The following is a 14,977-nucleotide window of genomic DNA, read 5'->3' on the forward strand; positions in this document are numbered from 1 at the left end:
GACCGTAACCGTAACCTGACTGAAAATATTTTTCCGATTTTTTCGGTCAGATTTTTGGTCAGATATTTTAAAATGCTATTAAAGATCATACTGAAAATTAGGTAAAATGGAGAAAAAGCGCGTGCTATGTAGACTTCTTTGGCTACAAGATAAGAATAAGAGAAAAAGATACCTGGCATCTATATTTCATATCTTTTTTTAATACTTTTTGTAACGCTCCATAGATATGCAGTTGATTTTAAACATTAATTTTTCCTTCAATTTGTGACCATAAAGTGAATACAAAGAATAAGATTTTTGTAATGTTAAAACTGAATTATTAAAGCTAAAATTATATTTCAATTTTTCCAGCTCTTTTAGAGCATCGAAAAAATTTGACAATTTTAATCAAACTTTTAAGACCGTAGATATTTATTTCTAGATTCTCAATAAATAGCACTATTATAGAGTGTCTACGGAGGATTATTTATTTATTTCTCTGCTTTTATTATCATAATTTGATTAAGATTAATATGTTATTTTATTAAAAAAAACTATCATTAATACCAGTAAAAAAACGATCATTAACGCTGTTAATTGCTAAGAATATTGAAGTAAAAAAAACAAAGAAAAACGAGATTTTGAAAAACCCGGAACCTCCAATAATTTTTAAATATTTTTATAGTAAACAAGTTTACAATAAACATGAATTTTTTATAATGTAATATTTATACTTGTATTACTTTTTTACATTATCATTTTTATACGTTATTGAATTTTACAATAGATAATTGTACATCTGCAACCATAACCAAAAAAGATCGAAATCCAAAAGGTAACCGAAACCGTTATCAGTAACAAGACCGAAACCAAAACTGAAACCGAAAATTGAATATAATCTTGGACCGTAACCGTAACTGGACCATCAACATAATTATGATCAGGGACCCTGTCCAAAATTTTATTTTGGACAGGGTCCCTGATCATAATTATGTTGATGGTCCAATAAAATTATTTTTAGATCTGTATCCACTTAAATGTTTAAAGCAAATCATTCTTTTCGTGTACTGTTTTGAAAAAATACTATTGGAAACGCCACTACTCGTAAAAAAAAACTATTGTAACTTATAATGTACGATATTGGATTCAATTGATTTTCTATTATATTCCAATAACTTTTGGATATAATAGCATTTTACTGATAAGGATACAGTATATAATATTTTTATAATACTTTTGTATAATAATTTGAATACATTTCTTTTATATACGTCTTTACACTATTAAAAATTGGAGTCACACAATAAACGATTTTTTAATTGATTAGCTGGCACGCAATGTTTGTTGTGATGCGAGCATACGTTATAAATATATAAGTTTATGTAGTACGTCAACACGCATGATTTCAATGTTTATTATCCAATGCATCATCCAAAACTTACACCAACGATGAATAACTTACAAGGGAATCCAGCAAACATCAAATGTAACATAAAACGCTTTTAAATATAACGCTACATAAATATAACACGTGTATATGTTATATAACATTGCATCTATGTTATATTTAGTGTTTACTGGAAATCTCGCAATAAAATTCAGATTTTAATGAAACTTGGCATAAATGTAGAGGAAGTAAAACATGAAGTTAGAAATTTTTAGTTGCGACTGGAAAACGGTTTGAAGGAATGAAATCACCTCTCACAAATAAAAAGACTTTTATCTTTTTCCAATATATTTAGTAAACTAAACAAAATATTAAAAAATGTTTTATACCAAATGTTTACAGTAGAAATATTTTTATTTAACTACTCTATACATTTTTTCCAAAAAATATTTTTTTAAATAAACTTTTATATATCTAATATAATACAATAAAATAAAAGGTAATTTTATTTTTCATAACTAGTTTGCATTAAATTTTAATAATATTACAGTGAAAATAAAGCAGGAAGCTACAGAAATATTAACTCTAGATTTTATGTATACATGTATGGACGTAACTAATATTAATTTTACGTAAGTTTGTATTTTACCTTCTACGTGAGAACTACGCAGTAGGAATAGTCACGTTGCTTTCAACACATTCTGATATTACGTGTTTTATATGAATGTGCATATATTGATTAGTATGTAATATACGCAGTAGATTATTAATAGATTTACAATAACATAGTAAGAAAAGATCAAATAGCAAGCAGTAAGCAAACAACCGATGTCATTTGTATATGATTGATAGTTTAGTGAATTACAGAACGTTTCTTTCATGTAGCTTATTACGTTCTATTTTTAATTTATGATTAATTTCTTTACTTTGTTTATACCTTTAAAGATGTTTTCATGGACCATATATTATTCTATCACATCTAATCAATTTTATGTTAATTATATTATTTAAGCAATGTAGAGGTAAAGTTTTTAAATTTTAAAGTTGTTTTCGAGTTGTTAAGTTTTAGCTGAGAGAAAGAGAAAATGGTTTAAGTGAAACGTCTTGCGATTCAATATCAGTCATATATAAATAACATTGGTTGACTGCTTTGTACTTGACCTTTTCTTATTATGTTATTGTTTTTGCTAGGTTCGAACTAGATATTAACATTGTTTTTAATTATTAATAGATTAGTTTATATAAATAATTCATGAGACAAGAAGGCCTATTAATCACAGCGGTTCTTGATGTCCAAAATAATAATAATTTCTAATTTTTACAATTTTTACAACTTCCAACTTAAACTGCACGCCGCATATTTGTCGGACTTGAAACACAGTCATAAAGCCAAAATAGTAACCTAGCACACACCAAATGTAACATAAATGTAAACACTATATAGCATGTCCGGAAAATCGCGACGAATATTTCGGGACGTGATTTGAGACCCTAAAAGTAAGAAAAAAAGCTATATAAACATAAGTTCGAAAATAAGTCGTTTTCCAGTTATAGCCACTTTTTTGTTAAAAATAATTATATTTTATAGTACGCCCGGCATCTTTTCTTAAATTTTTTTATTAAATTTCTAATTTTTTAATTTTTATTTCTAATTTTTTAATTTTTAAATTTTATTATTTTTTTAATTAATAATTTTTATTTTTTCATTTTTTTTTAATTTTTGATATTTGTAAATACATTATTTTTTTACACATTGTTTTTGATACATTATTTTTAAATCAAATTAAATAAGGTGTTCAAAATGACCACCTTCAGCATGAATGCAAGCCCTTATTTTCCTCTCAAAACAAACTTTGTGAAAAACATTTGAATCCGTCCTTATTTCTTGGAATCCACAAATTATTTTTTGTCTTAAATCAGCAATACTATTGGGCGCATGTTTGTAAACAATTGCTGAAACTCGAACCCTTATTTAATTCGATTTAAAAATAATGTATTAAACATAATGTGTTAAAAAATAATGTAATTATAAATATTTAAAAAATTAAAAAAAGAATAAAAAATAAAAATTATTAATTAAAAAAAATAATAAAATTCGAAAATTAACAAAATAAAAAATAAAAATTAAATAATTAGGAATTTAATAAAAAAATTTAAGAAGGAATGTCATGCGGACTATAAAATACAATTTTTTTTTAACATAGAAGTTTCTATAATTCGGAAACAACTTATTTCTGGACTTATTTCCTTCTTTTGGGATTCCAAATCACGTCTCGAAATATTTGTCGCGATTTTCAAGACAACCTGCATAACATATACGAAGTGTGGCAGAAGAGTAATGAGACTGTCATCATTGAGAGCAATCTGCAACAGTGCGGATTTTTTGTTTTCCACACCTCAAGGTCAGTCCTTGATGCGCAGTAAAACTTTCAACTTTGTCCGGTAACTACGCGACCGTATCGAGCGTGATAAGTAAAGTTGTGTTTTTGTAGTGCGTTATGAAAAATAGAACAGCGAAATTGGGAGCAACAATGAATCCATAAGTTTGACTTACGAAAAGTTGCAATGAGCTTATGGGGAACATTCCTTATCAAGAGTAACAAGCTTAACACAAAATTTGATGGCACACCGTTGCTCCAAATTTTGCTGTTCCATTTTTTGTAACGCACTTCAAAAACACAACTGTACTTATCACGCTCAATACGGTTGCATAATTACCAAACAAAGTGGAAACTTTTTCTGCGCGCCAAGTACGGACTGACTTTAAAGCATGGCGAAAACGAAGTCCGCATTATTGCCAGATCGCAGTGATGTTAGTCGCTTTTCTGCGACATTTCGTATATAACACATGTATATGTATATTATATAACATTACGTTTATGTTATATTCAGTGTTTACTGGGAATATTATTGTTATAAGAAGTATATATAATATCTTCTTTCCTCGGAAAAACTGTAAACTATTTTATTGCGTAAAAATAATACCTCAACCATGGTTCGAACTTCAGATCTCCCGAATTTCGTCCGAGCATTTTACCACTTCGACTACCAAAACATGTGAACGAGACATGCCGATATAACGTATTACTGTTTGTAAATAATTCATATGTTGCGCGTATTTTTAGTATGAAGCAGCACATGTAATAATTGATTACACTGTCCGACAAAATTAGACTTTTTTTGGCTGCGGCGAGAAAAACCAGTATTTTTTAGGAAATTTGAAATCGCTGAATCTAAATCCACCAGCAAAAAATGCCCATCACATCAGGTTTTTGAGAAAAGGGGGGGAGAAAGATTGTTAAAGATTATTCACATAAGAAATAAATTCTTAAAGAAATGCAAATATGCGTCCAAGAACATTTTAAAATAGCGCCGAGAATAAATAATCTCTGATAAAGATTAAATTATTCTTAAAACAAAGTGAAAAGACCCGAACGGCACAAAACGTCCTCAGGACGATCCTGTATCCATCCTGAATGTCCAGAGACATAAATGGGATCGGTTTAGGACGTTACAACATCCTATGGACGTCCTTAGAATGTTTCTAGGAGGTTTGCCGTATGAATTATAAACACGTCAAACACGTATGTAACCTATAAGTTTGATAATCTCTATGATTTTTTATCTGCAGGATTATCCGTTTAGCTATAAATGCTTACGTTTCACCCAAAAAAGTATTCTATTTATAAAGTGAAATTTCCTGCACTCCTATATTCCAAGCGACAACCTTTATAGAAAGAGTATTCTTCTTCCAAAAATGTGAACTGTTCATGAAAAATGTATTAGATAATATTCTAATATTATCTAATACATATTATAAGTTTTCCTCTTGTATTAAAAAGACTGTATTTATTTCAAATGGATATGCGATCTTGCATGCGTTACGAAAAACAATGTGTGTCGCTGCGTGGCACTACCGTGACTGCCGCGCAAAAAGACGCATTAATCTATAAACGCTTTGTGAAAAGATCATAGAAGGGTAAAGAAAGAATAATCAAAGGGATAGTGGAAGTGTTCGCGCGGTCAAGACGCAAGATTTTCCTGTTCAAATCCGCTTTACTTCAAATATAACTTTTTATTAACGATATCACAAGTGTACGATTAGCTCAGTGTTAGCATATTGGTTATTGTTTCAAAGATCTTAGTTTCGAATCCCGCCGGCGCCAATGCGTTTTCAAAAATTTGTAAAATAATGCGAAATTGTAATTAGTGAAATAGAATCTTATATATGTGAAACAGTGAATACAGATATAAAGTTATAAGAATAATAAAATCTGTTTGAAAAAGTTTATTTTGTTCTTCCAAACATCATGTGTTTGGATCTCCACGTTAAGCTGCCTATGAGAACTCTATATTGGAATATATCCAATAGCAATAAAAATATTATACAACTTGTATGCAAGAGCAAATTGATAGTGAAAACAAAATAAAGTTACTCTAACTGTAAAAATATTGTGCTTACAAGGGGAAGATTAGTTGAATTACTCTAGGATTTCTATCCCAATTTTTTTAGTTATTTTGGAGACAAAAAAAAGTTTACGTCTCCCGGCGTTTGATCAAATAGACCTTAGTTTCGAAATAATAAATTTGTGAAAATTGACTGTACTGCGATGCGACATATGAGCCTTTCCCGTAACAGTTCGCCCAACCAGTGCAGTCGGCTCCGGGCGTTAGGTGCTTGTTTCACAATCGTAAGCTCCGGGTTTGCTCCCGGATGTGTTGTGCAATTTTTTTTCTTTTTTTTAGATGTATTTATGTTAATATTAATATAATATGCAAATATCTAAAATAAAAAATTTAATTTAATATCACTTTCTAAACATCAATTTAAATTTAATTTGAAGGGAATTTGAATTCAAGTAATAATATTTGAAATAATAAATAGATAATAATAATAATAATATATAAGCTATTTGAAATGGATAACATATAAAGGCAACGTACCTAAATTTTCAAATTGTTTAAATTTAACACTGGTAAAAGAAGCGGTTACAAAATGGTAAATAAACAAGAGGTTTTTAATCCCCTTGCAGGTATGTAGTCGGTTATAAAGCCGAAATTCTTTCACGTTTTGTCCTTGCTGCGCAATAACCTCTGCGTAACTCGACGCTTGCATGTAACTGCACCTTCAGGTAGGGCAACAATGAAAACTTTTAAAAAGTTACTGTTATAGTTAAGTGGTGGGAGGAGACCTATTGGCATCTACCCTAGCCAGTTTGCCCTTGCAAACAGCCGCAGCTACATGCGCAGCTATTTCTCGATCAAAAAAGTTTTCAATGTGAAAAGTTGTAACAATGGCAAAAAAAGAATATATTTTAAATAAAATTAAATTTTCTATTTTAGAAATTTACATACTATATCAATTTCATCAAGATAAATAAATACACTTATTAAAAAAATAAAAAAAAATATTGCACACATCCGCGAGCGAAACCGGATCTTACGATTGTGAAGCAAGCACCTAACGCACGGAGCCGACTGCACTGGTTGGGAGAACAGTTACCGGTATGGCCAATTTTTACAAATTTATTATTTCAAAACTAAAGCCTATTCGATCAAACGCCGGGAGATGTAAACTTTTTTTTCGTCTCCAAAATAATTAAAAAAATTGGGATAGAAATCCCAGAGCGACTCACCCAATCCTCCCCTTGTTAGACAATTTTCTTGTTAGGTCTAAAGGATTCCTCGTAAAGTCTCACAGAAGAATAAAATCCTCTAAGATTTAGCGGATTCAGCTAATAAAAAGATTATTTCTTTTCTTCTGGACAGCATATATTTAACTTCCCATGTACGTCTTTAGGACATTTCTATGAGGTTTATCGTGCGGATTATAAACACGTCAAACACGTACAGTACCGGCCAAAATTATATCACCTTTCGATTTTTGGAGCATAACTTTTATTGTAAATTTTATAATAAATTCTTGATGAAAGGTACACCTCGCGTATATAAAGTATAATGAGATTTGACAACATACACTATAATCTTCAAATTTTTTATTAATTTTTTTATAGTTGCACTTTTGTATTTTATTTGTTTTTCGCGTCGCAATCATTCTTTTTACCATCATAACCTAATTTTAGCAGTTAAATTTAATATTCCACATTATTTATACTTGTTATGACTCAAAATTAATTATGAATAAAATTTTACATTTTTCGGAAATTTTAAATAAAAATAATTTTCTACATGTTTATGTCTTTATTGTTTAATAAAAAATTATTATTTACGTAAGTTATACTTATCATTAAAATATATTATGATTTAAGAGAAATTCGTACCTTATGAAACAAACTATGCTTAAAAATAATCAAAAGGTGATATAATTTTGACCGGTACTGTATGTAATCTATTGTATCGATTTTGATAACCTTCTATTTTTTCATCTACGAGGTTATTCCGCTTAGTTATAAATGCTTATATTTCTGGACAGCATATATTAACTATTTAAAACTTATGCTTGTGCTTTTTTATCTTTGAAATTCAAGATTTCTATTTTAAACACAGTATTATTGAGAAACATAAATATTATTGATAGAAAAAATGAGTCCCTGGATTAAAAAACCTCGATTTACATCCCAATCAGCAACACTATGTGTATATGTTTTAAAAATAGTTTTTTAATGAAAATTTTTTCATATTTAATTTAATTTTTGTATTATATTAACAAATTTCTAATTGCATTCTTATTTAAACAAATAAAAAAGAGGTTATTTCAGCTCGGCATTTGTAAAAATCAGTAAAAGAATTATAATTTTATATATATTTATATAAATAATGTACTTTAATAATACATATTTCATCTTTTCAGTTATATACATGTATTCATTTCTCATTTCACTCATGTTACATGTGGGTAGCAAATCCGCTTGTGTGTACAGGCAATCAGCGTTTCTGTCGTTGTGACAAAATCAGCCATATGCCAGCAAACATCACGTTACATGTAACGTAAATGTTAGTTGTAATTTTCCACTTAACAATGTAACTGTTATATAACACATTCGTATATAACAGTTACATCCCACTAAACATTTTGGTCCTTATGTTGCAGAAAAGTCATGTTAACGCACAAATAACGTAAAATTGATTGCTACGTTATCTGTACGTTGCAATAACGTTACATAGAAATCATTTTGCTGAAACATTCTAGAAAAGCGCTGTTGCCGAGATATTAGCATGACATTTCTGCAACATTACTATCAAAATGTTTAGTGGGATTGTTGAGTGGGAAATTACAACTAACATTTCCGTTACTCGTAACGTTGTGTTTGGTGAGTTGTTAATTAGAATATAGATTAGGTAGGACAAGCTGAACATTTCACTTACTTTTAAAAGTTTGAATCACATTTAAAACCATGCCCTATGAATATAATATTTCACGTATAAAACTATCCTAACTTCACTTATTTTTGTTATCTTTTGATACTGGAATCCACCGAGCTTTCATACACGCTTTTGTTCGCAAAAGTAAAACAATCCAGGCAAAAATATTTTTTTGCAATTTTTCTGCACATTTGTCTCAAAATAGAGCTACTTTGTGTAAAAATTGAGCAGAAATATATGATGAAATTACAGAGAAATTAGCAGAAAAATTTCAGTGTTTCAACACAGTTTTAGTACGTACTGAACAAAAAGGCGCACGTTATAGGGCTTTTGACGAAGTAAGGACAGCGAGAGAACCAAATAGTATTAAGCGTCAACAATAATAGTTGTAGAGATATTTGTATTGTAAAACTTTAATATAAAACATTTTTTTAATATTTTGTTTGCTTTACGAAATATAATATATTGAAAAAAGGCAAACGCCTCTTTACATTTAAAGAGCGGTTTTACCTCTTTAAACAGTTTTTTTAGTCACAACTGAAAATTTTAAAAGTCATGTATTTATCTTCTCTATATTCACGCCTTTCATTAAAATTGAAAATTTAATGCAATAAATAATCTATGAATATATTTTTCAAGGTATTTTTCAAATTTTCAACGATTCTCAAGTTGGTATAATGGAGAACCATGGATTAAAGGAACCCAAGCCTATAAAGACATGCAATATGCATGTAAAATGCATTCATTGACACAAGCAAAATTATCTAAACTCGATAACAATCAATTTGAGAGCGAAGCCAAAATCGCAGACCCGTGGTGCCCAGATCACGAATTACTTTTAAAAGATTTCGCCGCGGTGTGTCCACTTAATACACAATCTTGTTATCAAATGATTTCTAAGTCACCGTACATAATAAAAAACTTGAATAATGCGAATATGGCATGTGCACAATGCTTTTTCTTCAGTATAATTTTGCTATGGCCGCAAAATATTGGAATACATAATGCAACCAACGAAGACATGGAGGCCTTTTGTCATATGTGGAGATGTTACGGATATTTTCTCGGAATAGAGGATGAGTAAATATTTAGCGATAATAAAAATTATAGACATATTTTATAGATTTAGCTTTTTCTAAAACTTATATTTATGTAATATTAATAGTCTAATAATACGTAACATGTATACACCATGCACCGTTTAAATTTCATGAGTTTAACTTCTTTTTTATGTGTTTACTGTACACATTAAGTATTAATTACTTATCTATATAATTATTGACACCCATATTTGTTTTGCTCTTGGTTGACCTATTGATAATATTGCGTTTGTATAAATAGAGCATGAGATTTTATATTTATATAATTATTTCAGGTACAACACATGCCGTGGCAATCTCAAGGAAATAAAGCACCGTACTCGAGAATTATATGAAGTGATGTTGAGTAATTTGAATAATATTACACCAAAATGGGAACACATGACGAGATGTTTCATCGAATCATTAAATTATTATCCTTTCCTCTATATGCCTTACAAAATGATGGTTGTATTCGCTATGGATATATTAAATATAAGCATGCCGCATTTGTATGCGTCAATGAGTTACGCGGAATGGATTACTTATAAAATCTCGAGGTAAACATATAAGGAAAAATTGACGAATGCGTCCTATTTAATTTTTAAATTAATTAAATAACATTTAATTATTTTTTATCATATTTTCCATTAGGTTTTGATTTGTATGCAAATAAACATTGATTCAGATTTATTACAATAATGTTTAACTTTTCAAACAAATTAGTTTATTATAAGTCTTTAATATACAGCAATATTGTTTCAACGTTGCCTTATTGAATATTGCATTTTAGCAATATTGCATTGCAATATTTTTAAAAGACGACATTTTATCAATATTGTCATAATGTTGTAGCAATATTGCAACATTTCTCAAATTTTTTGTGGTGTTGCAATCTTGAAATAATACTTCAATATTACTGCAATTTTTCTGTGTTGTAATTTTATTAGCTATTATCAATATACTGCAATAGGTATTAGGATTGAAGTAATCAATCAGATCTTCTAAATTGTATCACCTTTAGAAGTATTGAATTTATTAACTAAAATAATTAAAAATACAAAGAATTATTTATTAGAGAGAATCAAATGTTTAATAATGAATAAATAAGGATAATGAGATAAAAACGTCAAAATAAAACTGGTTTAAATTTTTTTGCAATTAATATATTCTTATTTATATCAATTATTACTTTTGTTACTTATCAAAAGTAATAATAAATGAGCACTTACAAATTGATAATGAATTTATTATTTAAAATATGACGGCTCGTGTATATTAAAGCAAATTCTTTATAACTAGGACATAGGTCAATTAGCCGAGCAAATAAGAATAGAATATGTGTATACGCTACTTTTATAATATTCCATCTTATTTGCTCGGCTAATTGACTTTTATTCTAGTCAACAATTTATTATTAATTTTATATTTATGATATTACTCTTTTATTCAATTTAAGAGTTGTATTTTCAAGACCAAAAATAATGATGGAAATTCGAATTAGAAAAAATCACATAAGAAATATTATTTAAACACTAAGACCCTGCTATAACAGTCGTCAGCTTTTCTTATTTTTAATTATAATTACACATATCGTGGTATTATCACAATTATATTATTTTAATTGTTTCAGATTCTTATTTAGATATGCTTTTAAATTCTCAATCATCCGATTAATTATAAATAAAGCGGCAAATAAACTAATTGACAAAGTGATGAATTTCAGCCCAGAGAAGAATGTAGAACTTCAGGAGAAATCAAAACAACAATTATTAAAATTTTCTACAGAGCATTAATAGCGAAGCGTACTTGTAGAAAAGATAAGGCGTGAGATAGATACATGATAGTGAAATATCATAATATCTTATATATGTAGTTTAAGTTGAATTCTAAAAACAATTAAAAGTAGTTTGCTGTAATTTATTTAGACATCGTAGGATAGTTATTGATCATTACGTTGTCTTTATAAATTTCATTGAATTTCAGTTTTGCAGGTAGCAGATATTTTTACAGGTGTATATTTTACATAATTTTGAGACGTACGTTAGATATCGATTTTTGAACTTTAGTCTAGCTCTAAGACTTTGCCGGCTTTCAAATAATATAAGTGAATTTAATGTATCACAAAATGTGCATTAAAAATAAAGTTTTATTTTAAGTAAATAATTAAAACAATATTTCTGCGCCTTTCGGCCGAACGTTAATAAGCGCGCGCGGCACTGAATACCGCATCACACATTTATTGTTTAAGAATTATAATAATTGGATAAATAATTGTAAAACTGTCTAAAGTAACGCTATCTGATAGTTGAGATGTTGAATGAGAAATACGGAAGATCGGTAACAGAAGAAGAAAATGCGTTATCAATGAGTTTTCAAAAAAACAAAAACACTTTTTTGGCACTTATTGTCAGTGTCGCGACGCGTTTACTTTAAAAGTTAAGTTTAAAAAAAAATTTTATAATAATTAAAACTTATTCAAAACAAGGAAATAATATTAAAATAATATCGTTATGTGAATGTAAAAAACATTTTTCAGTGTGTTTGAATCTGATATATAAAGTTATATTATGTATGAGAAAGGATGTTGTGCCACTTACATTGCAAATCTTGAAAAGTCTCGTTATTTCTCGCACATAATAAAGTTGTTGGATAATACTTATACACTAATTTCTTTGTAAGAGCAATTAGATTTTATTTAATGGTTCTAACTAAATCGTAATAACTTATTTACGTATTCGTTATTATTCGCTCGTGGTAAATAACCCATATAGCACTATATACTAATATTCATCATCTCAGCATTATACATATAATTGCAAGATTGCGAATATTGCAGCAACGTTATGAAATATTGATACAATATTAATGAGACATTGCAGCAATATTTAATGTTCCTTGAATCAATGTTTTACAAATATTAATTTCAACATTGATTCAATATTGATTCAATATCTATTCAACGTATAAAAAAATTTCTTTGAAATGTAAATATTAATATAGTTACACCACATAATTTCAATGCAAAACAATATTTTCTTAACATTTTCAAAAACATTTTTCGTAAAAAAAAATCTCGGGAATTTTCTTTCAGAAATTCCCAAGTGACTACCCATCCAAGTCGCGATTGCGGTGAACGATGCTTAACTTCTGCGACTGCTGCGAACTGGATCCCTCTTGATAATCTGTGAACACTTAAACTAATACGTGTGTATAACTGATAGATTAGGTGAATATACAGGGTGATTCAGAATGACCCATGTGTCCCTGTAAAGACGTGTTCTTGAATAAATTCTGAGACGATTTTTCCTGTACGAAAAATTTGTCCGACACTTACTTTTTGAATAATAAGAGGATAAAGTTAGCGAATCACGGGCCGTGTACACATGGTAGACAAAGGCGGCGCAACTCACCGTCCGACACAGGTAAGCGCCCGCGTCGGACGGTGAGTTGCGCCGCCTTTGTCTACCATGTGTACACGGCCCGTGATTCGCTAACTTTATCCTCTTATTATTCAAAAAGTAAGTATCAGACAAATTTTTCGTATAGGAAAAATCGTCTCAGAATTTATTCAAGAACACGTCTTTACAGGGACACATGGGTCGTTCTGAATCACCCTGTAAGTCGAAAAGATGAAACGTGTATAATTAAAGCATAATATTTATATAAACGTATATAAAATTATAGTTTTTTTTTTACTGATTTTCACAAATGCGGAATAACATTTGGAATAATTTTTGTATCATTCGTATAAATACGAATACTATTAGAAAAAAGTCAATATGACCCAATAATTAAATTAAATAAAAAACAATTTTTAAACATTTAAAAAACATTTAAAAATATTGTCTGATTATTAGGATATATGTATGGTCAGGGTGATGAATTGTCGTCACGCTGTGGTTTCGTATGTGAGGTCTTTATTGCGATGCTTTCTTGCAATCCACGACAACGCCTTGGAGCAGTAGCCCTGAGTCGTACGGATTGCAATACACTGAATTTCGTCGATACTTTTATACGCTAAGTCGAGTTGTTGCACAATTAATGATTCGTATTGCTATGTACGGAATGATGATAATTCGTATTGCTATGTACGGAATAATGATCTTGTCTCCAACGTGAGAAATCGATTAATTGCTGAATCGCTCGAGCAGCCGAATATACACACTTTCGTGATTCGCGTCTCCCCACCGCTTGGTCATCCAAGAATAGCGAGCGGCGGGTCCCTCCGCGAGTTCCAGTGGCGGAATGGTAGGGCATCGATGCGCGCGTGTGTGTGTAAACGCAAGAGTGTATGTGCCCGTGCGTGAGCTGGACTTGTTCGATCATGTACGAACTCGTGCCGTGCACAGCCTTGCGCGTATAGAACTTATACGACGAACCAGTCGATGAGAATTATTTTAAATCTTGAGTTGGGATGTGACAGCATTCAATACGTCTTTTAAGAGAACTTTCATCCAAAGTATTTTTGTATTGTACTGTAGTGTTTTACTACTAGAAATTGAGAGATTCGAGCAAAAAATATTTTTAAGCACTGCTTTAGCCGAATAGGATCTTTATTATTATTAATAATTTGTTCACATTGTTGATCAATTTTCATCTAATATTATAGTAGTTACTTTTATATTTACTTTAAATTTATTTGTCTTCAATATTTGTTTTAAGCAAATTAAAGTGACAAATCAACTTTGAGAATAACAATCATATAAACATTAAAGTTGACTTTGAAACAAAGCCCGTTAGTTTATAACGATTTTATCACAAAGTTGAATTTGCTAAACCTTTTAGCTGAAAAATATTGATTCTACAATTTGATATTTCAAGTATAAATATTAATTTATTATAAATTCAGCTAGTATATTAAATACACTTTGGTTTTAAGTTCTTAAAACAATTGTGATTTATTAATTATACAAAATAATACAGCATATAACTAAATGTTTAGTAAAGTAAATAATTTAGTAAAAATTCTAAAAACATTTTTTTTTTATTTAAAATAGCATAGTGCATAAACATTACAAAAGTTAACAAACAAGTAACTGAAAAGTAACGTAATTTTGAAATAACTATAATTTTCTGTAATGTGTTACTTATTGTTAGAGTTGGTAACTTGTAACATTTGACAAAAATAAGTTATAACTAGTTACTGCTACAAAGTAACTTTTCTAATTCTACAAATTGAACAAGAATGCTTTCTACGGTCGCAGCT

At 29.3% G+C, this 14,977-nt stretch overlaps 1 protein-coding gene and 1 long non-coding RNA gene across 4 annotated transcripts in view; one reads left to right on the top strand and one right to left on the bottom strand.

Moving 5' to 3' along the window:
* LOC120357184 overlaps positions 1-2,949 on the bottom strand; it is a 20,964-nt gene extending 18,015 nt beyond the window's left edge. Inside the window, exon 1 of one of the 3 annotated variants that reach the window (XR_005574367.1) lies at positions 2,016-2,946. This is a non-coding gene — a long non-coding RNA (uncharacterized LOC120357184). Of the gene's footprint in view, positions 1-2,015 lie in introns of all 3 variants that reach the window. The other 2 variants (XR_005574366.1, XR_005574362.1) reach the window with 2 other exon arrangements.
* The window catches only part of LOC105202886, a 16,297-nt gene extending 3,871 nt beyond the window's left edge, over positions 1-12,426 (top strand). The window contains exons 2-4 of the mRNA XM_039447059.1: positions 9,329-9,769; positions 10,065-10,328; positions 11,402-12,426. Coding sequence (XP_039302993.1) covers positions 9,329-9,769; positions 10,065-10,328; positions 11,402-11,564 — 868 coding nt within the window. The 3' untranslated portion in view covers positions 11,565-12,426. The remainder of the gene's footprint in view (positions 1-9,328; positions 9,770-10,064; positions 10,329-11,401) is intronic.
* Positions 12,427-14,977: the final 2,551 nt, after the last annotated feature.

The sequence above is a fragment of the Solenopsis invicta genome, chromosome 1 (genome assembly GCF_016802725.1).
Source record: "Solenopsis invicta isolate M01_SB chromosome 1, UNIL_Sinv_3.0, whole genome shotgun sequence".
Lineage (NCBI taxonomy): Eukaryota > Metazoa > Arthropoda > Insecta > Hymenoptera > Formicidae > Solenopsis > Solenopsis invicta.